At 46.6% G+C, this 26648-nt stretch overlaps 1 protein-coding gene across 1 annotated transcript in view; it reads right to left on the reverse strand.

The window, feature by feature from the left end:
- The window catches only part of LOC142652628 (voltage-gated inwardly rectifying potassium channel KCNH2-like), a 151920-nt gene that overhangs the window by 88382 nt on the left and 36890 nt on the right, over positions 1-26648 (reverse strand). Inside the window, exon 2 of the mRNA XM_075828284.1 lies at positions 7024-7254. Within this exon, the coding sequence (XP_075684399.1) occupies positions 7024-7254 (231 nt within the window). The remainder of the gene's footprint in view (positions 1-7023; positions 7255-26648) is intronic.

A 26648-nucleotide genomic window follows, 5' to 3' on the forward strand; every position in this document is an offset into this window, starting at 1 on the left:
GTCTGGAGGGACAGGACTGTAATAATATACAGGTGTATGGAGGGACATGTATGTAATAATATACAGGTGTATGGAGGCACAGGTATGTCATAATATACAGGTGTATGGAGGGACAGGACTGTAATAATATACAGGTGTATGGAGGGACAGGACTGTAATAATAAACAGGTGTCTCGAGGGACAAGACTGGAATAATATACAGGTGTATGGAGGGACAGGTACGTAATAATATACAGGTGTCTGGAGGGACAGGACTGTAATCATATACAGGTGTCTGGAGGGAGAGGACTGTAATAATATACAGGTGTATGGAGGGACATGTATGTAATAATATACAGGTGTATGGAGGCACAGGTATGTAATAATATACAGGTGTATGGAGGGACAGGACTGAAATAATATACAGGTGTATGGAGGGACAGGACTGTAATAATATACATGTGTCTGGAGGGACAGGACTGGAATAATATACATGTGTATGGAGGGACAGGACTGTAATAATATATAGGTGTATGGCGGCACAGGTATGTAATAATATACAGGTGTATGGAGGGACAGGACTGTAATAATATACTGGTGTATGGAGGGACAGGTATGTAATAATATACAGGTGTATGGAGGCACAGGCATGTAATAATATACAGGAGTATGGAGGGACAGGTATGTAATAATATACAGGTGTATGGAGGGACAGGACTGTAATAATATACAGATGTCTGGAGGGACAGGACTGAAATAATATACAGGTGTATGGATGGACAGGTATGTAATAATATACAGGTGTATGGAGGCACAGGTATGTAATAATATACAGGTGTATGGAGGGACAGGACTGTAATAATATACAGGTGTATGGAGGGACAGGACTGTAATAATATACAGGTGTATGGAGGGATAGTTATGTAATAATATACAGGTGTATGGAGGGACAGGTATGTAATAATATACAGGTGTCTGGAGGGATAGTTATGTAATAATATACAGGTGTCTGGAGGGACAGGTATGTAATAATATACAGGTGTCTGGAGGGACAGGACTGTAATAATATACAGGTGTATGGAGGCACAGGTGTGTAATAATATGCAGGTGTATGGAGGGACAGGACTGTAATAATATACAGGTATATGGAGGGACAGGACTGTAATAATATACAGGTGTCTGGAGGAACAGGACTGTAATAATATACAGGTGTATGGAGGGACAGGACTGTAATAATATACAGGTGTATGGAGGGACAGGACTAATAATATACAGGAGTATGGAGGGACAGGACTGTAATAATATACAGGTGTATGGAGGGACAGGAGTGTAATAATATACAGGTGTATGGAGGGACAGGACTGTAATAATATACAGGTGTATGGAGGGACAGGACTGTAATAATATACAGGTGTATGGAGGGACAGGACTAATAATATACGAGTGTATGGAGGGACAGGAGTGTAATAATATACAGGTGTATGGAGGGACAGCTATGTAATAATATACAGGTGTATGGAGGGATAGTTATGTAATAATATACAGGTGTATGGAGGGACTGGACTATAATAATATACAGGTGTCTGTCGGGACAGGACTGTAATTATATACAGGTGTATGGAGGGACAGGACTGTAATTATATACAGGTGTATGGAGGGACAGGACTGTAATTATATACAGGTGTATGGAGGCACAGGTATGTAATAATATACAGGTGTATGGAGCGACAGGACTGTAATAATATACAGGTGTATGGAGGGACAGGACTAATAATATACAGGTGTATGGAGGGACAGGACTGTAATAATATACAGGTGTATGGAGGCACAGGTGTGTAATAATATACAGGTGTATGGAGGGACAGGTATGTAATAATATACAGGTGTATAGAGGGACAGGACTGTAATAATATACAGGTGTATGGAGGCACAGGTGTGTAATAATATGCAGGTGTATGGAGGGACAGGACTGTAATAATATACAGGTGTATGGAGGGACAGGACTGTAATAATATACAGGTGTATGGAGGGACAGGAGTGTGTAATAATATACAGGTGTATGGAGGGACAGGACTGTAATAATATGCAGGTGTATGGAGGGACAGGACTGTAATAATATACAGGTGTATGGAGGCACAGGTGTGTAATAATATGCAGGTGTATGGAGGGACAGGACTGTAATAATATACAGGTGTATGGAGGGACAGGACTGTAATAATATACAGGTGTATGGAGGGACAGGAGTGTAATAATATACAGGTGTATGGAGGGACATGTATGTAATAATATACAGGTGTATGGAGGGACAGGACTGTAATAATATACAGGTGTATGGAGGGACAGGTATGTAATAATATACAGGTGTATGGAGGGACAGGAATAATAATATACAGGTGTCTGGAGGGACAGGAATAATAATATACAGGTGTATGGAGGCACAGGACTGTAACAATATACAGGTGTATGGAGGGACAGGAATAATAATATACAGGTGTATGGAGGCACAGGTATGTAATAATATACAGGTGTATGGAGGGACAGGTATGTAATAATATAAAGGTGTATGGAGGGACAGGTGTGTAATAATATACAGGTGTATGGAGGGACAGTTATGTAATAATATACAGGTTTATGGAGGGACAGGACTGTAATAATATACAGGTTTATGAAGGGACAGGTGTGTAATAATATACAGGTGTATGGAGGGACAGGTGTGTAATAATATACAGGTGTATGGAGGGACAGGTGTGTAATAATACACAGGTGTATGGAGGGACAGGTATGTAATAATATACAGGTGTATGGAGGGACAGGTATGTAATAATATACAGGTGTCTGGAGGGACAGGTATGTAATAATATACAGGTGTCTGGAGGGACAGGTATGTAATAATATACAGGTGTCTGGAGGGACAGGTGTGTAATAATATACAGGTGTATGGAGGGACAGGTATGTAATAATATACAGGTGTCTGGAGGGACAGGTGTGTAATAATATACAGGTGTATGGAGGGACAGGTATGTAATAATATACAGGTGTCTGGAGGGACAGGACTAATAATATACAGGTGTATGGAGGGACAGGTATGTAATAATATACAGGTGTATGGAGGGACAGGTATGTAATAATATATAGGTGTCTGGAGGGACAGGACTTCTATAACAGTACTGAATCGTGTAGACACAAGGTCAGAGACCCCTTCTGTTGATGTCCATTGATCTTCATTTCCCCTGGCACCTCTGGTGCTGCCCCCTCCTCTCGGAGGACAGTCCATTCTGAGCTGTAAGGACTCCGCTGTGTGACCTATGATTAATCCCACACATACTATTATAAGCTGCAGATTATAATAAGAGCAAAATCCTCCGGGCCAATCAACCCTCCGGAGCCGAGGCTCACCTTTGTTGCCCTCACCAGTGCCAGACCATGCTATACCCACATCATTTTAGAGGGGTTGTCCTCTTTCACACCCCTGTACAGATGCCATCAGCCCTAACAGCACCCCTCTGCTCAGACTACTACAGAGGTATCCCCCCTCCCCCTCCTTTTATAAACGTCATATACAAGAGAGGGGTGGAAAGAACATGTTGGAGCCCTATATACAACATTATATATATATATATATATATATATATATATATATATATATATACATATACATATATACACACACATATATACACAGTGGTGTAACTACAGCGGAAGCAGCCGTAGCGGCTGCTACGGAGCCCGCGGCTTATGCCCGGTGGGGCCACTAGCAGCTGTTATAGCCGCTACAGCGGTAGCGCCGCTACTACGGGGCCCGCGCCGCCGAGCCTCCAATAAGTATGGGCCGGGCGACACAGGCCCTCTCATGCCCGTAGGCGTCGCAAGTCATTCTGCCCCTCCATTCAGCGTCATTGAACGACGCGTCGTTCAGCTCCAGCAGACCTGGTCAGAAGAGAGCAGGTCTGCATTGCCATTGGACGCTGCGGGAACGGGATCATGTATGTAAAGTTATTCGTTTTTTTCTAATAAAACGGTCAGTGGCATTATCTAGAGTGGTGGCTCTATATACAGGGCGGGTCGTCTACATATGAGGATGTGGGCCACTATCTGCAGGGGGGTCTATATGTGGGGATGTGGGCCACTATCTACAGGGGGGTCTATATGTGGGTCACAATATACAGGGGTGGGCTATATGTAGAGTACTATCTATACAGGAGCTATTTTTAGGGCACTTTCTATAGGGGGTGGGACACCATAAACAGGGGTGGGTTACCTGTGGGGCACTGTCTACAGGGGTGGGCTATATGTGTGACACTATATACAGGGGGAGCTATATGTGAGACACTATCTACAGAGGTGGGCTATATGGGGAGCACTATCTATAGGGGAAGCTATATGTAGGGCAGCACGGCGGCTCAGTGGTTAGCACTATTGCCTTGCAGGTCTGGAGCTCATATGTAGGCACTATCTACAGGGGCTTCTATGTTGGTCACTATCTACAGGGGGATATGGGGGCACTATCTACAGGGGGCATGGTGTGTGTGTGTGCGTGTGTGTGTGCGTGTGTGTGTGCGCGTGTGTCAGTGTATGGTACTATTATAATCAGGGACACAGTGTATGGCGCTATTATAGGTAGAGGTGCAGTATATGGCGCTATTTAGAGGTATTGAGAATTTTAACTTCGTTTATAGGTGCAGAAATGTTTTAATTGAGAAGCTGAAGACATCTGAGCGGAAAACTGCAGAAATGGGTCATGGCCGGTAGAAATCCATCATAGAGGTCTGGACCGGAGGGAGAAGAAAAGAACTAGAATCCTAGACATCACCGGTGAGTCACTTAATGTAAATGTTTATTCTGCCTCTAATCAGCACTGTAGTCACTGTATGATCTGCAGCGAGATGGTATGATTTTGGTAATTTGGTGGGATGACTGGGCTTTGTTCTGGTGCTGTATATACGTATGACATGGGTTTTGGTGCTGTATATATGTACGGAGCTTGGTTCTGGAGATGTATATATGTACTGAGGTTGGTTCTGGGGATGTATATATGTACTGAGGGTGGTTCTGGGGATGTATATATGTACTGAGGTTAGGTCTGGGGCTGTATATATATGTACTGAGCTTGGTTATGGTATTGGATATATGCAGGGCCACCATCAGGAATTTCAAGGCCCCCTACAGCTAAATTTTCTGGGCCCCCCTACCGTGGCACCGCCTGTTAACGGTACTCCGTCCAGCACTATATCATGGTACCCAGGGCCGCCATCAGGGGGGGTATTAGGGGTACTGATGTGAGAGGCCCGGCCAAACCTAATTGAAAGGGGGGCCCGGCAAACTGCAGCGACTTGCCTTTGGTAGAAAAAAAACAGGCCCCTGCAATGAGGCCTGTTCTTTTCACCAAAACAATGTCGTGAGCTGCGGGCCCCCCTCTCGTCAAACACCGCCGTGAGCTGCGGGCCCTCCTCTCATCTTACACCGCCGCGAAACACCGCCCATGCGCGAACGACCAGGCACGCCACCGAGAGGGAGGCGGTGCGCCCGCAACACAAGTACATCGACCGGTCTACGGGGAAGGACAGCCACACAGGGACAGCGGCGCACAGTCTAGTTACCTGCTGGCCCGCCTCCGACTCTGCCTCTTCGTCCTCCTCCTCCTATGTAGATAGTGCCACACCCCATTTGAAAATAGTGCAACACCCCTATAGATAACGCTACCCCCCTGTAGATCGGGCCATTGGGACTCCCTCTAGGAGCGAAATCCCCACCCAGAGTATCGGCCACGATGTGGCCAGGGATTTTGCTCCAAGAGGAGCCACTCACGTTACTGTCTATATATAGACAGTGACTTCAGGGGTTCCCTCTAGGAGCAGAATCCCTGGCAAGAGCATCTACAATGCTCTGGCCGGGAATTCCGCTCCAGGAGTAGCCACAGATGTCACTGTCCATATATGAACAGTGACGTCAGGGGTTCCCTCTAGGAGAGGAATCCCTGGCCAGAGCATCGGCAACGCCCTGGCGGGGAATTCCGCTCCAGAAGGAGCCACTGACGTCACTGTCCATATATGAACATTAACGTCTGGGGTTTCTTCTAGTAGCGGAATCCCTGGCCAAAGCGTCGGCAACGCTCTGGCAGGGGATTTCGCTCCTAGAGGAGCCACTGACTTCACGGTCCATATATGGACAGTGTTGTCAAAGGCTTCCCCGAGCTCAGCGCTTAAAGTAGCGCTGTGTCCGGGGAGTTCTCTATACTAATGCTGAAGCAGGGGGCTGACAGTTCCCTGCTTCAGCATTGGGTTGAACTGTATCTGCGTGCTGAGGACACAGATACAGTTGACACCGGACTGACACAGTGCCACACGCTAAGTGCTGCCATTGCGAGCTAAAGGGGCACAGGCCAAAGCCTCTACATTTTATTTAGATAAAGTTTTTGTTTTTTTTAGGTACGCTCCCCCGCTGATCATAGCTTTATAGTACATACGAACATCTTTACTCAGTAATAAGGGAGAAAAATCATACCGTTATCCAAATTTCAATCAGTAAGAGCCAAACATTTTAGCATTATACCTGTGGCAATGACTACGTCCATGTGCCCATTAAAAGAATTCTCCACTTTGGACAATCCCGATACGCGAGAAGGGTTCCTAGACAATAAGCTGATCACACATTGTCCTCCTGCTGGGACCCCCAGCGATCAGCAGTAATCTGTGGGGAAACCCGGCAGTAAGTGTTCAGTTTTCCTGCAGCGCCACCACAGGATAAATGAAGCATTACAAAGTGTCCATTCATATCAATGTGTGGTCTGTGTAATACAGGACAGGACAGGTCCTCCAGAGAGAGACGCTCTATGTAACTGCTCTCCACTCTGACCAAGAGATGAGGATCCTGAACATAGGACCCCCCGATATTCTCTCAGAATGTATGATATGGGTTGTCTAAACTGGACGACCTCTTTCAGAAATAAAGCCGGTCCTCTCCAAGTTACAGCGTTAATCATAAGACATAACAGACAAAATACTGCACCAAGTCTGAGACCAGAGCAATGAATCTGGGGTAACTTACCGTCTTTACGATAAAAAGAGATTTCCACCTTACGCTCCTCGGATCCCACCAGGGCCTGAGCCATCTGCGACACTGCGCTGGAAGTGGTACGAGGGCCGTAAAGGAAGTCGCAGGTGCAGGGTCTCTGCATGACCTCTGCCCTCGTGTACCCACACATAGTGCAGAAGCCATCGTTACAGTAAATGACGGCGCAGTTTTCCACACGGGCGTTGGCGATGATGAACTTTCGACCTACAAGAGAAGACAAAAGATCATTAGTGAGATAGAACAGGAGACTATGCACATAAACTGGACCCCTCCCTAGATCAATTAACACTCCATTTAAAAAAACAACAAAAGCTAATGCCAACCTATGCCATATACAGCGGGTAACTCTAGGAAGAGATAATCATGTGACTCACTATAGTAGCTCTAAACGCTATTCATGTGGTCATATGTACAGAAATAATTGCTATCAGCCCAACCCCCCACCCCAGGACATCAAAAGTGATGTAATGTATGTACATAGAAACTTCAGCGGCAGAATAGTGAGTGCAGCTCTGGAGTATAATACAGGATGTAACTCAGGATCAGTACAGGATAAGTAATGTAATGTATGTACACAGTGACTCCACCAGCAGAATAGTGAGTGCAGCTCTGGAGTATAATACAGGATGTAACTCAGGATCAGTACAGGATAAGTAATGTAATGTATGTACACAGTGACTCCACCAGCAGAATAGTGAGTGCAGCTCTGGAGTATAATACAGGATGTAACTCAGGATCAGTACAGGATAAGTAATGTAATGTATGTACACAGTGACTCCACCAGCAGAATAGTGAGTGCAGCTCTGGAGTATAATACAGGATGTAACTCAGGATCAGTACAGGATAAGTAATGTAATGTATGTACACAGTGACTCCACCAGCAGAATAGTCAGTGCAGCTCTGGAGTGGGTGGAGTAGGACGTGTGGAGAGAGCTGCTGAGACTACCGTGCAGGCCTTGGATCCAGGGACTTTCCTTATCCTATCTGCCCAGGCCTCATACCATCTGCCTGGGCTTGGAAAGTACCCTGAGGGGGGTTCCATCCTAGGATGGAGCCTCAGACCTCTACCTCCCGGAGCATGCCGGCGGGGGGTAGAGGGTCATCCCAGCTGGCTGGGAATATGCAAACAGTCGCGGGGGTGAGGAGATCATCTCGGGGCAAGGCTGTCCTGGCTCCCCCTGAGGCTGGAACCCTGGATAAGGGTATGGAGACGCGGTCCGGCAGGGTGATCGAGGTGTTGTCATCTGGAGAAGGACCAGCGCCGTCCGGACATTTGGATGACGGTCGTGTGGAGGAATGGGGACAGCTGAGGACCGGAGAGACGGTGGAGAACTTCAGCTCCCGTCTGGCTATGCGGTTGGAGGAGTATCGGGACCTCAGGAAGTCGCTGCAACGGCTCCGTGCGGACTTGGCGGTCGCCAGAGGAAGAGCTGCAAAAGCCTCAGGAGGTAAGAGGTCCCGATACCTTTTAAATGTGAAATCCTTGTTGGAGGAAATAAAAGAAGTGGAAGAGAGACGTGAGGAGATTTTGGCAGGCGGAGGGGTGTTTGGTGAAAAATTAAAAAATGAAGAGAGGTTTGCCGAGATGGCAGAACCTATAAAAATAGAATGTGTGGAGGAAGACAGCAGAGCCCCAGACACAACAAAGGAAATTGTGGGGGAGAAAATGGAGCATGAGAATGCAAAGTCCAGAGAAGGCTCAGATTCTGATGCACCCAGGAGCAGTGAGGAGGAGGAGGGTGGACTCACAGCTGGGAGAAATCAGGAGAGTTTTGATACTGACAGTGAGCGGCCTCCAGGATTACTCACACAGATCCGTAATGTGGAGTCGCCGGTATCCTTCCAGGGATTTTGTTTCGGTGCGGAGTTACCCGCAGAGGAGGAAAAGCAAAAGAAAAAAAAATTTAAGAAGAAAAAAAAGACAAAGGAAAAAAAATCTGCTGAAGGTTCATTTAAAATGGTGTATACAGCAAGATCCTTCCTGTGCTCTGAGCCTGATGAAAGTCAGGATCAGAGCGCAGGTCCCGCAAGACCCCCAGCTCAAGCCTCTGCAGTGGGGCTGGAGCGGGAATGCGGGGAGAGTGTTACGGGTCCGGCATTAGAACACGTGGTGGTCAAAATGGCGCCGGACGCCAACCCCTGCAAAGGGGGCGGTACTGGTGGCCTGGTGACGCCAGGGGGTGTGTCCCCGTGTCCGGTTAATGGCGAGCCCGGGAAACTGGTCTCTGATGCGAGTCAGCGGTCTGGAGAACGGGTAAACCAGAAACCGGATGTGGTGTCTGAAAGCCGGAAGTCTGTCGGTGTCAAGCCGTCATACGTTCCGGACAAGGGCGGTCACAGAGGGGGCTCCGGCTCTGTTGGCCACTCCTCTGTGGGAGGGGGGAGTGGTCCGGCGCCGGAGGCGGCTCCAGTGACGTCAGTGGCTCCTTCGTCCGCATCACTGAAAAGTGGTGTAGGCGAGAAGGGGGCTGCTGGCGTCGGGGGCGGCGGTGGCCCCTTTCCCAAAAATGTTCCGCACATAGAAAAGATGGAGGTTAATGAGGCGGAGGGCACAGCGGGGACACCGCTTATAACATCTGGTGGCGTCCCTGCAAAGGTGCCTGATGATGCGGAGACTGAAGCAGTGTCTACCCACACAAAATGCACAGAAAAAATACATAACATAGAACCAGGCCTGGCCAGAAGGATGACTGCAGGGGGACCTGGTGGGTTAAATAAAAAAGTTGCGGCTGTGGATGTGGGAACTGCTGGGGGTATGCAGGTGTCTGTAAATAAAGATGCTGGAGTGTCTGCTGGTAATGGGGTGTTGAGTGCTGTGTCTGTAGGTGGTGGGGTGGTGGGGATGGGGTATCAACCAGGGGCAATGGGCCTGGCGCTCCTCTTGCTGTGACATCCGGCAGGTCTTATGCTGGTGTGGCAGCGGGGGGACAGCGGGCCCACCCATCTTCATCCTCAAGGTCCGGGGACGGTAACTTGCAACAACGTCTCTTGGACGCTTTAAGAGAGGGAAAGCAAACCCTAACCATAGGGGGAGTGCAGAAGGACCTGTCTTTCTGGATAGACAGATATGGTCTAAATGCCTTCCGAGAGCAACGAGGAGATCAGTGGTCGCTCCCAACAGCCGGGCAGGCTGTAGCCAGGAGGAATGTGGTCCGTCTCCGGTGGCGTGGCAATGATGCGTGCCCTCCCAGAAAGAGGGTGGTGGAGCTGCTGCTGGGGATGGGCTTCAAGGCGAGTGACATCTTTGCCTTGATACATCCTCATGGCTCGGTCGAGTTTGACATCAGCTTTGTTCACCTAGGGGGCCTTGAGGTCTTCTGGGGGAACTACGAGCTGATGAAGGACGAGCCTGGCTGGCGAGACTTTGCTGCACAAGCAATTTCTCGCCAAAGTGGTCCCAAGAGAGTGACCGTTCTTACCCGTAACGAGTCACTCTCTTGTATTGATATCATGACCTGGTTGGGAAGGTACGGAGAGGTAGTAGAGATGCCACGGAAGAACATGGATGAGTTTGGCATCTGGTCAGGGGCCTGGACGTTCATGGTTAAACTAAAGCGTCTGGGACAGACGGTGTCCCACATACCATCGTCTGCTTTCCTGGGAAGAGATCGGATCCTTGTCTTCTACCAGGGGCAGCCGAAGTTGTGTCACCGGTGTGGCGACCCCTCACATTTGAGTGCAGGCTGCAAGGTGCAGAAGTGTGCTCATTGTGGGGGGATTGGTCATCTAGCCGCATCGTGTGACCGTATTCGCTGCAACCTGTGTGGTGACTTAGGTCACCCGTTCAGTCGGTGTCCTCGCTCTGTTGTCAATGCCTGTTCCAAACCTGCGGAGGATGAAAGGAGGGAGGCCTCCGTGGGTGAGGGTGCGGGCAGGGACGATGGGGCACAGGGGCAAGGGAAGAATGCAAAGAAGGGTCCCCCTTCTCGCCAGAGAAGGGCGGAGAAGCGAAGGAAGGAGAGGATTTGGAGGGCGCTCCAGGAAACTGGGACGACCTCTGATTCGGATCTGGATGCCCCCCCTGAAGCTGATGCCCCTGGGGAGGCCGAATTGAACGGGGAGATGAGGAGGATCCAAAGGGAGCAGAGGGCTGAGGACTCTCAGTCCTCCCACTATGAAAGTGTGGGAGAGGAAGAGAGGACTCAGCCTACAGCAAAAGGGACACCGGGCAAAACCCAAGGGCCAAATACATCTGGCCCCGCCCTGGCCCAGGAAGGTAAATCCTGTACCCCCCTGGTGCGCTCTACTGATCGATACCATGCTCTCGTGGACATTCCAGCCTCTCATACTAAGAGGGAGGGCATGGTAGGGCACCCTAGAGTCGTTGAGCCTCCCCTGCTGCAGGGGCCGTTGCCCCCAGAGGGGGAGGTTGACCCGGAACTTGGGGATGAAGATGGGAATAGGGTGGTGAGTATGGACTCCTCAGTTTGCAAGAAGCGAGGCAAAGAAGGGGGGTCCTCATCAGATAGAGGAGGGGGTGGGAAGAAGAAAGCCGTCTAACTCAAACATCCATGATGGCGGCACCCACTCCGTTGACGCTGGCATCAATTAACGTTGCCAGCATTAAGTCAGATAGGGCGAGATTTGCAGCCTTTGATTTTCTTGGCCGAGTTGAAGCCGACATTTTGTTTTTGCAGGAGACCAGGCTGTCACTTTTGGCAGACGTCGTTAAATCTAGGAGGGAGTGGCGACGCGGGCCCTCCTACTGGTCTCTTGCGGCTGAGCCCTATAGCGGAGTGGCGGTCCTTTTCACCGCACCGGTAACATGCCGACGGATGATTGAGTTAGAAATGGGGAGGTGCTTGATCTTAGATGTCCTCATGAGGGGACAGGAATTAAGACTAATCAATATATACGGACCCCAGAGCAAATGGGACCGTAAAAGTCTCTTCATGAGGATTAAGCCTTTCCTTTTTTCAGGTCGACAAGTTATCTTTGGAGGGGACTTCAATACTGTCGTGAGGCCCCGAGATAGAGGAGGTTCCGGAGATAAAAAATTGACCTATGATAGTGTAGCATTAAAAAATATAGTTAGCGATGCTCGCCTGGTGGATATCCACATCAGGCATACCCCAGGCCACTCGGGTTTCACCTATCGTAGAGGTAGTTGTAGGTCTAGGATAGACAGGTTTTTTTTGAAGGAGGAAGCCATCTCTTCACCAGTGTCCGTTGTTGAGGTGGAGTTCTCCGATCACTGTATGATTATTTTCTCTTTGAACATTGCAGAGTCCCTCCAGATGGGAAGAGGTATATGGAGGCTGAATTCTACTCTCTTGGAAGAAGCGGAGATAAGACAGGCCTTTGAGGATTTTCTTCAGAGCCAGGTACCTTTGTTGGATCTCAGTGGTACTAAGTCTGAGTGGTGGGAGTTGTTTAAAGTCCGGGTGGCAGGATTTTTCCGCAGGCTCTCAAGCCTCAGGTCCATGAGTAGGTACCGCCTATATCAGGAACTGAGGGGGAAACTCGAACATCTGGTCTCAACCGGGGGTAGTGGGGAGGAGATCTCCGTGGTGAAAGCTTTGCTCAGGAGGTGTCAGTATGATAGGCACACATCTTTAGTTCTTGAGAGGGATTTCGGGAAGTACCGCTCGCCCGACCCCTACAGGAACTGTAAGATGTCAGTGAGTCGTAAGGTTGTGACAGGACTGATTGATAGTACAGGATCTCTGAAGAGATCCAAATCAGGGATCTTGGAGGTCGTCAGATCCTTCTACTCGCACCTCTTGGGGAAGCAAGATCCAAACCGAGACGAGATGTCGGCTTTCCTGGCTGAAACCATCCCTGAGCCAGGGGTAGACCCCTCTCTCGGTGTTTTGATAGACTCGATCAAGGAAGAGGAAGTTGGATTGGCGATTGATGGGCTTGCCCTCAAAAAATCGCCAGGGCCGGATGGCTTAACATCCGAGTTTTATAAGACTTTTAAAGGAACCCTAGTTCCCCTCTTGACTGAGGTGTTTAATGAGTGCCTTTCCTTGGGTACTTTGCCAATGTCAATGAGGAGGTCGGCCTTGATCGTTTTATCGAAGGGTAAAGACTCGACCCGTATTGAGAATTGGCGTCCCATAGCGCTGCTCAATACGGACAGAAAGGTTCTCGCAAAGGTGCTGTTTAATCGGCTGGTGAAGTTTGCATCCCGGCTCCTTTCGCCGGTCCAGCATTGCTCTGTTCCAGGCCGCAGCACATTTAGTGCTGTCCTCAGTGTCAGAGAGGCAGTGGAGCAGGGAAATTCTGGTCGGTGGGAGGGGTACATCCTGTCCTTGGACCAGGCCAAGGCTTTTGACCGGGTGGACCACGAGTACCTCTGGTCGGTCCTTCTGAGGTACGGCCTACCGGGGGGGTTTGTCAATTGGCTACAGACCTTATACACTGGGGCTGAGACTTTTGCGCTGGTGAACGGTTGGGTTGGAACCCCCTTTGAGGTTGGGTCTGGTGTCCGCCAGGGTTGTCCCTTGAGCCCTTTGCTATATGCGTTCGCAATTGATCCTTTTCTTAAAAGGATCGATCGTGGGCCATTGGCGGGAGTCGGGGCCGGCCTGGAGGGGCCGGAGGCCACTCAGAGGGTGGTTGCGTACGCAGACGACGTCTCCATTTTTGTCTCCTCGAGAGGGGAGGCAGAGTGGGTGATGTCGGAAGTGGAGCGTTACTCGTTGGCATCTGGGTCCAAGATCAACCGGGATAAGTGCAAAAGTCTCTGGCTGGGAGGAGGAGATCCTGGTTTTGATCTCCCGGACACCCTTCCAGAGCCTCAGGGGTCTGCTAAGATCTTAGGAGTCGAATTTGGCCCGGGTGATTACCCCAAGAAGAACTGGGAGGATAGGCTGAATCTAGTTGCCCAGAAGGTCGACCAATGGAAGGGTTGGTCCTTAACCCTGAGGGAAAGGGTTCACTTGGCCAAGGCCTACCTGGTGCCCATGTTGCTTTACCTGGGCAGTGTGTGCATCTTGCCAGAACCTCTCTGGACTCGGGTCTATAGCCTGTTCTTCCAGCTGTTATGGGGGAACAGGCTCAACCTAATCAAGAGGGAGGTTACTTACCTACCAAGGACACTAGGCGGGTTAGGTATGGTTAACCCGGTGGTGTTCCTAGTGAACACCTTTGTTAAGATCAACCTGGCAAACCTCTGGCAAGAGAGGGCTCCTTGGTGGATATCCTCCTGCAGGGGGTGGTTTCGGCCTTTCTTCCAGGAATGGGAGAGAGGAGGGCAAGTGAAAGACCTGCGTACACCTCACGGACATCTCCCGGCTTATGCCACCCTGGCGCTGAAGATTGTTCGCCGGTGGGGTCTGGAGGTGTGGGAGATCAGGACCATGTCGAGAAAATTTCTTGACAGGAGGGTCCTGATGACCCACTTCCAGAAGCCCCTGGCGCTCAAAGACTGCCCAAGTAGTGACCTCGGGGTGGGATTAAAACTTTTAAATTCAGCGAGGATTCCCCAGAAGTTTTGGGATCTGGCTTGGCGTTGCTTCCATGGGAGACTGTATGTGAGGGGCAATCTAAAGTGCAGAAGCTCTGATGATCGGGATTGCCCCCGGGAGGAGTGCGGCGGAGTGCTGGAAAGCATGGAGCATTTCCTGCTTCATTGCCCTTTCAATACAGAGGTATACAAAAGGGTGGGAGCCTCCATTGGTTGGCCAGGCCTAACCAGCCTCTCCTATGCTGGGTGGGCCTATGGAGTGTTCGGAGACCTCGGTGGTAGGGACCATTGCACCTTGTTTCTAGTCAGTATAGTGGTCAGGCACTTTATGTGGAATGCACGATGTCTAGTTTCTACCCAGAAGAAAATCCTCCTAGTGGATGAGGTTGTTAGCAATATCATGGGTGACCTGGTGAAGGTGCATTCTTTGGAGGTTGGCAGATTGGGAGCATCCAAAGCCTCTCGTCTTTGGAGGGGCTTTTCCTTTTTGGTGCCTTAATGTGTCTGCCTTCATGAGGGAGGGGGGGGTCGTCACCGGTGCTCAACTGGAGGTGGGGGTCTGCGTTCCGCTGAGGCACCAAAAAAATATAGCGATAGGGCTCGGAATAAGGGAAAGGTGAGGGTCAGCATAGGGTCAGCTTTCAATAGGGTCAAGAAAGGGCTAGTAATAGGGTAAGGAGATAGGGCAAGCGATAGGGAGGGTGCAGCGGTGGACGTGGTACCTTGGCCTCTGGGGGGGGGGCTTTCCCTTCTCTCTATCTGGTGATGGGCTAGGTAAGCACAGGAAGATTTTTGTTTTGTTTAGGATTGAAATGGCAGGAAAAAGGTTTACAAGCGACCGAACTTGGTGCTTTCGGGTACGGTGTATTTTGTATATGGTTTAGTATTTGGACAAGTTGGTGATGTGTATTGTATTATATTGTAAAAATGTTGTTAGAATAGGGATAGACTTAAGGGGGTTAATAGATAGGTTGGGAGGGGTCGGGGGGGGGGGGGGGGTTTGCCTGACCCAGCCCCGGACTATGCGGACATGGGAGGACATGGGGCGGGGGGCTGGGCTGGGGTGTTGGGTGTGGTGGTGGTGGGGGCCAGCATCTGGACTATGCGGACGTGAGAGGACATGAGGCGAGATGCTGGCTGGGGTGGTGGAGTTTAGGTAAGAAGGGTAAGGTTAAGGAAAGTCAGGATGTGTATAGTGTGATTAAAAAAAAAAAAAAAAAAAAATAGAAAAAAAAAAAAAAAAAATTGGGATTAGTATTATTATATTTTGGATTGTTTTTGTTATTATTATTATTATTTTATTTGTTATTATTATGCTGTTTGATTATTATTATTATCATCATTATTATGTTGTTTCTTTAGGCCCTTGGTTGACGCGGGTCGGGGGATTTTCTGTTAGTACTTTTGATGACGTTTATATGATGTTTGTATATATTCTAGTTATTGTTTAGTTTCGGATGAAGTGTAGATGTAAGTATATAAGAGTGGGGTGTATGTGGCCGGGTCTGGTATCGTTTTCTCTTCTCATATACAGAGATGTATATAAGAAAATTTGTTTATAAGAATTGGGTTGTGACTTTTTGGTTATATGGAATTAGTTATGTATTTGTTTTTCAGTTTATGTTTTGTAAATTTATATAAAATAAAGAGATACAGGATGTAACTCAGGATCAGTACAGGAAAAGTAATGTATGTACACAGTGACTCCACCAGCAGAATAGTGAGTGCAGCTCTGGAGTAGAATACAGGATGTAACTCAGGATCAGTACAGGATAAGTAATGTAATGTATGTACACAGTGACTCCACCAGCAGAATAGTGAGTGCAGCTCTGGAGTAGAATACAGGATGTAACTCAGGATCAGTACAGGATAAGTAATGTAATGTATGTACACAGTGACTCCACCAACAGAATAGTGAGTGCAGCTCTAGAGTATAATACAGGATATAACTCCGGATCAGTACAGGATAAGTAATGTAATGTATGTACACAGTGACTCCACCAGCAGAATAGTGAGTGCAGCTCTGGAGTAGAATACAGGATGTAACTCCGGATCAGTACAGGATAAGTAATGTAATGTCTGTACACAGTGACTGCACCAGCAGAATAGTGAGTACAGCTCTGGAGTATAATACAGGATGTAACTCAGGATCAGTACAGGATAAGTAATGTAATGTATGTACACAGTGATTCCACCAGCAGAATAGTGAGTGCAGCTTTGGAGTATAATACAGGATGTAACTCAGGATCAGTACAGGATAAGTAATGTAATGTATGTACACAGTGACTCCACCAGCAGAATAGTGAGTGCAGCTCTGGAGTATAATACAGGATGTAACTCAGGATCAGTACAGGATAAGAGTAACTCTTTATGCAGGCTATGTGTAAACTGTAAAATCGGTCAGGTTTTACCAAAAACAGGTTCCTAAAGTCACAATTGATTGGATGAGATAGGTCAGAAAGCTTATAACTATGGGAGCCCCCTTAATCCATCAGTAGCACTAAATGGGATCATCGGACTTACAGGTTTTGTAAGGTTATGTTCACATGGTGCAGTCATAATGAGGTTTTGTTGCAATTCTCACAAAATCGTGGCAAAAACTTCATTTGATCGCACCCACGAATAGTCAGGTGACTCCATCATTTCTACAGACCGGCTGGAGGGATCAGAGACTCATCTGCATTTCTCCATCCTTTGCTGGTAAAATGAAAGCAGTGATCCGATTGGACCTCCAGCATCATCTGCACTGGTAGTCTTTAGTAAGCAAATCACCCGTCTCTCGAAAAAGCAGCCAGACGATATAATCACATATAAGGTACAAGTCCAGTACAAAGACGAAGTAACATAAATAAATATAATATAACTTAATATTTTTACATATTCCTATACTAGAATATATATTACTTTCAAAAATCATTAGGATTGGTGTGGACCCCTAAACTATATGGCCAAAAGTATGTGTTCACCTGACCCTCACACCTATATGAGCTTGTTAGACAGACCCCTAAACTAATACAGACTGCAGACCAGACCCCTAAACTAATACAGACCCCAGACCAGACCCCTAAACTAATACAGACCGCAGACCAGACCCCTAAACTAATAAAAAAAAAACAGACCGGACCCCTAAACTAATACAAACCCCAGACCAGACCCCCTAAACTAATACAAACCCCAGACCAGACCCTCTAAACTAATACAGACCCCAGACCAGACCCCTAAACTAATAGAAACCCAAGACCAGACCCTCTAAACTAATACAGACCCCAGACCAGACCCTTAAACTAATACAGACCCCAGACCAGACCCCTAAACTAATACAGACCCCAGACCGCTAAACTAATACAGACCCCAGACCGCTAAACTAATACAGACCCCAGACCAGACCCCTAAACTAATACAGACCCCAGACCAGACCCCTAAACTAATACAGACCCCAGGCCAGACCCCTAAATACAGACCCCCAACCAGACCCCTAAACTAATACAGACCCCAGGCCAGACCCCTAAACTAATACAGACCCCGGACCAGACCCCCTAAACTAATACAAACCCCAGACCAGACCCTCTAAACTAATACAGACCCCAGACCAGACCCCTAAACTAATACAAACCCAAGACCAGACCCTCTAAACTAATACAGACCCCAGACCAGACCCTTAAACTAATACAGACCCCAGACCAGACCCCTAAACTAATACAGACCCCAGACCGCTAAACTAATACAGACCCCAGACCGCTAAACTAATACAGACCCCAGACCAGACCCCTAAACTAATACAGACCTCAGACCAGACCCCTAAACTAATAAAGACCCCAGACCAGACCCCTAAACTAATACAGACCCCAGGCCAGACCCCTAAATACAGACCCCCGACCAGACCCCTAAACTAATACAGACCCCAGGCCAGACCCCTAAACTAATACAGACCCCGGACCAGACCCCTAAACTAATACAGACCCCAGACCAGACCCCTAAACTAATACAGACCCCAGACCCCTAAACTAATACAGACCCCAGGCCAGACCCCTAAACTAATACAGACCAGACCCCTAAACTAATACAGACCCCAGACCAGACCCCTAAACTAATACAGACCCCAGACCAGACCCCTAAACTAATACAGACCCCAGACCAGACACCTAAACTAATACAGACCCCAGACCAGACCCCTAAACTAATACAGACCCCAGACCAGACCCCTAAACTAATACAGACCAGACCCCTAAACTAATACAGACTGCAGACCAGACCCCTAAACTAATACAAACCCCAGACCAGACCCCTAAACTAATACAGACCCCAGACCCCTAAACTAATACAGACCCCAGACCAGACCCCTAAACTAATACAAACCCCAGACCGGACCCCTAAACTAATACAAACCCCAGACCAGACCCTCTAAACTAATACAGACCCCAGACCAGACCCCTAAACTAATACAGACCCCAGACCAGACCCCTAAACTAATACAGACCCCAGACCGCTAAACTAATACAGACCCCAGACCAGACCCCTAAACTAATACAGACCTCAGACCAGACCCCTAAACTAATAAAGACCCCAGACCAGACCCCTAAACTAATACAGACCCCAGACTAGACCCCTAAACTAATACAGACCCCAGACCAGACCCCTAAACTAATACAGACCCCAGATGGGACCCCTAAACTAATACAGACCCCAGACCAGACCCCTAAACTAATACAGACCCCAGACCAGACCCCTAAACTAATACAGACCCCGGACCAGATCCCTAAACTAATACAGACCCCAGAGCAGACCCCTAAACTAATACAGACCCTAAACCAGACCCCTAAACTAATACAGACTCTAGACCAGACCAGACCCCTAAACTAATACAGACCCCAGACATGTGAATATTCCTCTAGTGACAGGAAATGCTGTTTAATCGTCAGAGATTAGAAATGACAGAATTGAGCAGAAAAATGTAATGAAAATAATTCCCGGCTTGATAAGTCGCTCGTGCCTCGCCGCCCGCACACAAAGGATCGCAATTTTATAAAATCACAGCCACAAGAAAGCGATGGAGCATGGAGCCTTTTATTTCTGACTGCAAATCTGATTGGACACCAATTTACAGAAGAAAAAGCGGCGGCGGCAGCAGCGGATTAAAAGGACGATCGTCTCCATATTTATACGGCGCTCATAAATTATTCAACGTTATTTCACACGTAAAGCTTACACTTCTCCAGCACCCAAGATCCAATTATCCTGCCAGCGCGCTCTTACATTACGGAGAGGAATTCATGCCTCCTCTGTCACAATCATTCTACCCAGACACGAAGGAGAACGTAAAAAATATACACACACAACGAGGCTGCCGACAAAAGGCGAAAATTGGCGCAAATTTACAAGAGCGCACTAGATATTAAACATCTTACACAAACACATTCAGGTGTGACCCGCAGTTTGCAGGGAGAGCCCTTTTATACATGTAGCCAAGGTAAAGACCAAGGCACCATGCACACGATCACGGGCGTCTGCGGCGGGCCACGGACAGTCATCAGAATTTGCGGACCATGCTCCCATTATAAATTATGGGAGCATGGTCCGTAAAATAAAAAAATAGGACGTCCGATTTTTTACGGGAAAGTGTCCTACGGCCATAGAAATTAATAGGTCCCTAATTACGGATGAAATCTACGGTCGTGTGCATGGGGCCTTACCAGCGCTGGGACTCAAGATGCAATTTTTCTCTCCCTGGCAGCTGATATATAAATACATAGGACCAGAGTTTCTAGTGATTCAGTATCAGAGCCGATTTGGCGATGTTACTTTTTTGGTGACATTTCCCTTTAAGGCCTCTGTTCCCTTTAACCCCTTAAGGACGCAGCCTTGTTTTGGCCTTAAGGCTCAGAGCCCATTTTTCAAATCTGACATATTTCACTTTATGTGGTAATAACGTCGGAATTCTTAAACCTACCCAAGCGATTCTGAGATTGTTTTCTCGTGACACATTGGGCTTCATGTTCGTGGTAAAATTTGGTCGATATATTCAGTGTTTATTGGTGAAAAATTGCAAAATTTTGAGAAAATTTTGAAAAAATAGCACTTTTCAGAATTTAAATGCATCTGCTTGTAAAACAGACGGTTATACCACCCAAAATAGTTACTAGTTCACATTTCCCATATGTCTAATTTAGATCTGCATAGTTTTTAGAGCATTATTTTATTTTTCTTGGACGTTAAAAGGCTTAGAACATGAACAGCAATTTCTCATATTTTTAAGAAAATTTCAAAAGCCTTTTTTTTAAGGTACCTGTTCAGTTCTGAAGAGGCTTTGAGGGGCCTATTTATTAGAAACCCTGATAAAACACCCCATTTTAAAAACTAGACCCCTCAAAGTATTCAAAACAGCAGTTAGAAAGTTTTTTAACCCTTCAGGCATTTCACAGGAATTAAAGCAAAGTGGAGGTGAAATTTGCAAATTTCATTTTTCTTGCAGAATTTCAATTTTATTCATTTTTTTTTCTGTAACACAGAAGGTTTTACCAGAGAGACACTACTAAATATGTATTGTCCAGATTCTGCAGTTTTTAGAAATGTCCCACATGTGGCTCTAGTGTTCACCTGGAATAAAACACAAGCCCTAGAAGCAAAGAAGCACCTAGTGCATTTTGAGGCCCCTTTTTTATTAGAATATATTTTAGGCAGCATGCCAGGTTTGAAGAGGCGTTGAGGTGCCAAAACAGTAGGAATACCCCAATAGTGACCCCATTTTGGAAACTTCACCCCTCAAGGAATTCATTTAGGGTTGTTGTTACCATTTTGACCGCACAGTTTTTTCACAGCACGTATTTGAATTGGGCTGTGAAATGAAAAAAATTTCATTTTTTCCAATAAAATGTCATTTGTGATCAAAATTTCTTATTTTCACAGGGAACAAAATACCCCATTTTGTTGCCCAATTTGTCCTTAGTGCGGCAATACCCCATTTGTGGTGATAAACTGCCGTTTGGGCCCATGGGAGGGCTCAGAAGGAAAGGAGCGCTATATGTTTGTTGGAGTCCAGATTTTGTTGGATTGGTTTTCGGGTGCCATGTCGCATTTGCAGAGCCTCAGAGGTATCAAAGCAATGGAAACCCACCAAAAGTGACCCCATTTTGGAAACTACACCCCTCAAGGAATTCATTTAGGGTTGTTGTTAGCATTTTGACCACACAGTTTTTTCACAGCACCTATTTCAATTGGGCTGTGACATTAAAAAAATGAAATTTTTTCCAATAAGATGTAATTTTTTACCAAAATTTCTTATTTTCACAGGGAACAAAATACTAAATTTTGTTGCCCAATTTCTCCTGAGTGCATCAATACCCCATTTGTGGCAATAAACTGCCGTTTGGGCCCATGGGAGGCCTCAGAAGGGAAGGAGCGCTGTGTGTTCTTTGGAGCCCAGATTTTGCTGGATTGGTTTTCGGGTGCCATGTCACATTTGCAGAGCCCCAGAGGTATCAAAGCAATGGAAACCCACCAGAAGTGACCCCATTTTGGAAACTACACCCCTCAAGGAATTCATTTATGGGTAATGTGACCATTTAGACTCCATAGTTTCTTCACAGAACTTATTTGAATTGGGCTGGGAATTAAAAAAAAATATATTTTTTCCAATAATATGTCATTTTAGCTCAAAAATTCTTATTTTCACAAGAAATAAAGTACTCCATTTTGTTGCCCAATTTGTCCTGAGTGCGGCAATACCCCATTTGTGGTGATAAACTGCTGTTTGGGCCCATGGGAGGGCTCAGAAGGAAAGGACCACCATTTGGCCTACTGGGGATTTTCTAGTGCGAAGTCATGTATGCAGAAGCCCCTGAGGTACCAGTACAGTTGAAACCCGCAAGAAGTGACCCCGTTTTAAAAACTACACCGTCAAGGCATTCATATAGAGGTGTAGTGAGCATTTTGACCGGAGACCTACACCCCATAGACTGTAATGTGGGTTCTCCCGGGTATGGCAATACCCTACATGTGGCTGTTATCAGCTGCCTGGGCACACAGCAGGGCCCAGAGGGGGAAGATGAGGGGGATAAGCTGTGTGGAGTGCATCAGGGTAAGTAAAATTGGGGTAAATTATAAACCAAGGGATGTATGATACATTTTAAAACACTCTTTCATACAGAGCTCTGGTTATTCGGGACACGTGTCACATTGATATATTGTGTCATCCCTTATCCCCCTCTTATAGCAGACTTTGCACCTCTTTTGACTTTTTCCCTTCTTGCCAGTTTGGGGAACTTCTCCTGCAAAGTGTTGCCCTGGTACGATGCGTGTGGCCCCGCTTCCAGAAGTACTGGGTGCCCCCCCCTTCTTGGTCCCTAAAGATTAGGTTCTTGATAATCACCTCTTGAAATTCCAGGAAAGTTCCCCTCTGGCCTGCACATCGACGTAGCACGTACGCATTGTACAATGCCATCTGTATGATGTGCACGGCCAGCTTCTTATACCACACCGCATGGCGCTGTAAGGCTTCAGGACTTGATTTGACAAGTCCATCCCTCCCATGTACCTATTGTAGTCCAGGATGCAGTCTGGTTTGGGGGTGGCCTTTCCGTCATATATCCTAAACCTGTAGGTATACCCTGATGCACTCTCACAGCTCATACATCTTCACGCCATACCTTGCCCTCTTACCCGGCAGGTACTCGCGGAATTGAACCCTCCCTTTAAAATGTACCAAGGACTCATCAATAGAAATACACTTCTCGGGGGTGAATGCTGCGAAAACCGGGCACTGGAACGGTCTAATAGGGGTCTCCGTTTATACAAACGGTCAAAACTGGGGCCATCTCGGGGTGGGCACGGCTCATTATCAGTATAATGTAAGAAGCCAAGTATTGCCTCATTTATTTATTTTTTTAGGTTCCAGTTCAGTTCTGAAGTTGCTTTGAGGGGCCCATATATTAGAAACCCCTATCAAACACCCCATTTTAGAAACTAGACCCCTCAAAGTATTCACAACAGCATGTAGAAAGTTTATGAACCCTTTAGGTGTTTCACAGAAATTTAGAGCAAAGTAGAGGTGAAATTGAAATTATTTTTTTTGTCAGAAAATCCTCTTTATACCATTTTTTTTATAACACAAAAGGATTTATCAGAGAAACGCAACTTAATACGTATTGCCCAGATTCTGCAGTTTAGAGAAATATCCCACATGTTGCCCTCGGGCGGTAATGGACTGAAGCGCCGGCCTCCGAAGCAAAGGAGCACCCAGTGGATTATGAGACCTCCTTGTTATTAGGCACCATGTCCGGTTTGAAGAGGTCTTGTGGTGCCAAAACATTGGGAACCCCCCAAAAGTGACCCCAATTTGGAAACTAGACCCCTTGAGGAATCCATTGTAGTTTTCTTGGGGTGCATGCGGCTTTTTGATCAGTTTTTATTCTATTTTTAGGTGGCGTGGTGACTAAAAAACAGCAATTTTACTATTGTTTTTTTATTCTATTTTTTTTACAGCGTTCACCGTGCGCTATAAATGATATATTAACTTTATTCTGCGGGGCGATACGATCACGGCGATACCAGATGTTTATAGTTTTTTTTTATGTCTTATGGCGTTTGCACAATAAAATACGTTTTGTAAACAATCATTCACTTTTTGTGTTACCTTATTCTAAGAGCCAGAACTTTTTTATTTTTCAATCAATAAAGCCGTGCGAGGACTTATTTTTTGCGTAACGAACTGTAGTTTCCATCAGGACCATTTTTCGGTACATGCGACTTTTTGATCTCTTTTTATTCCATTTTTTGGGAGGTGAAGTGACCAAAGAATTGTGATTGTGGTTCGGTTTATTATTATTTTCTTTTACGGCGTTCACCGCGCGGGATAAATAATGAAATAATTTTGTAGCTCAGGCCGTTACGGACGCGGCGATACCAATTATGTATAGTTTATTTGTTTGTTTATATATTTTTATTAATAATAAAGGACTGATAAGGGAAAAAGGGGGGATTTTTACTTTTATTACTTTTAAATCTTTTATTTTCTTATTTTTACACATCTTTTTTTAACTTTTTTTTTACTTTATTACTTTGTCCCACTAGGGGACATGAGGGCAGGAGGCTCTGATCGCTATTCTAATACACTGCACTACATGCGTAGTGCAGTGTATTAGAACTGTCAGCTACTCACTGACAGCAAGCATAGTGGGTCCTGACGTTGTCAGGACCCACTAGGCTTCCGTCTATGGCATAGCCGGACGCCATTGTTTGGTGTCCGGTTGCCATAGTCACCATCGCCGGCCGCTATCGCGTAGCAGGCCGGCGATGGCAGCTTAACCCCTAAAAAGCCGCGATCTCTATAGAACGCGGCTTTTAAGGGGTTAATCAGCGGGGACACAGCGATCGGTCCCCGCTGTAGGAGCTGTGACAGCTGCTGAACAAGACAGCAGCGTCACAGCTCCTGTATGTGTCGGGAGGACGACCGAAACGGCCGTTACTCCCGAGACGTACTATTACGTCATGGAGCGGGAAGGGGTTAACTGATACATTTGATGCAACTCGCTAGACATCTTAGACAATTTCATGACACCAATATTTTGCGCCAAAAAATGGCGCACACCGGTAACAAATTTGGCACATTTTAACCACTCCTCTTAGCCACGCCCAGTTTTGGTACAGTGACTGCCGGCCCATGTTTGTAGGGGATGGGAAATCTGTATTCTCGGCATTGGTGGAGGCCCGAGAGGTCAGACCCCGTAATGTCACTTTACTAAATGAAGCAAGATACGCACAGGCCCATAGACCTTTAACCCCTTCAGGACCCCTTTTTTTTTTTCGTTTTTTCACTCCCCACCTTCCAAGAGCCATAAAACACTTTTATTTTTCCGTCCATGGAGCGCTGTGAGGGCCTATTTTTTGCGGGAGGAGATGTAGTTTCTATTGGTAGCATTTAAAATACCATATAACGTACTGGGAAAGTAAATTCTTTGCGGACTGAAATTGGAAAAAATTAAAATTCTTAAATTTTTTGGGGGGGTTAATTTTTACAGCTTTTACACCGCGGTAAAAATGACAACTTTATTCTGTGCCGAAATACGATTAAGGGGATACCAAATTTATATTTTACTACTTTAAAAAAAACAAAAACTTTTTGTTAAAAAATAAAAAAATTGTTTTGTTTCACCGCGTTCTGAGAGCCAGAACTTTCTTATTTTTCCCTGGATTGAGCGGCGCGAGTTCTAATTTTTTGCGGGACGACCTGTAGTTTTTATCGGTAACATTTTTTGGTACATCCAATTTTTTGATCACTTTTTATCCCAAAAATTTTTTAGACCTAAGTTGACGACAAAACTGCGATTTCGGCGTTTTAAATGTTTTATTTTTTTTTACGGCGTTCACCGTGCGCGTTAAATAACGCTATATTGTAATAGTTCAGACTTTTACGGACGCAGCGATACCAATTTTGTTTACTTTTTGACATTACTTTGGAGGAAAAATTGTATAAAGGGTTTTTTTTTTACTTTTAATATTTTTGTTACTACTAAAAACTTAATTTCACTTTATTTACATTTTATTAGTCCCTCGAGGAGACTTGAACCAGCGATCGTCAGATCACTAATGTATTGCAGTATATTGTCATTTTTATAGGCTTCCGTTAAGCCGTGCCACATGGAGGGGGCCGTCCCGTCCCCCCCTTTTCAACGCCTCAGATGCGGAGGTCGCGATTGACCGCAGCATCTGAGGGGTTAAACAGCCGCGATCGCTGTTCCTGGCCGTTCGTCCCGGTTGTTAGCTGTAAATCACAGCGGACACCCTCTCAGTGTGGGCGTGCTCCGTACATAACCCCCCGCACTATGACGTACCAGGAAGGGGTTAAGCATTAACTCTTTATGCTGCCGGTGAGAGATAATACTGCCCCTAAACCTTATAAAGATCATACTGATATTTTTGGAGCCGCGATTCCCTAATACTTCTCATTATGAATATGGCGGCAGCTTTTCTGTTCACTGTCGCGCAGGGGGCGGGGTTTATGCAAATTGTTTATTAAAAAGGGAAATGTCTGGCGGATTCGGACACGTTACACACACATGACACCGCACAGGTTACACAGTATATAATATATACATCCGGCACATACAGCATACTCACACGTGCCGGGCGCCGGACCTCAGAACAGAGCGCACGACCCTTTCACGGATTTAGGAATCAACCAGGAAAAGGG

Source organism: Rhinoderma darwinii, chromosome 5 (genome assembly GCF_050947455.1).
Source record: "Rhinoderma darwinii isolate aRhiDar2 chromosome 5, aRhiDar2.hap1, whole genome shotgun sequence".
NCBI classification, from domain to species: Eukaryota; Metazoa; Chordata; class Amphibia; order Anura; family Rhinodermatidae; genus Rhinoderma; species Rhinoderma darwinii.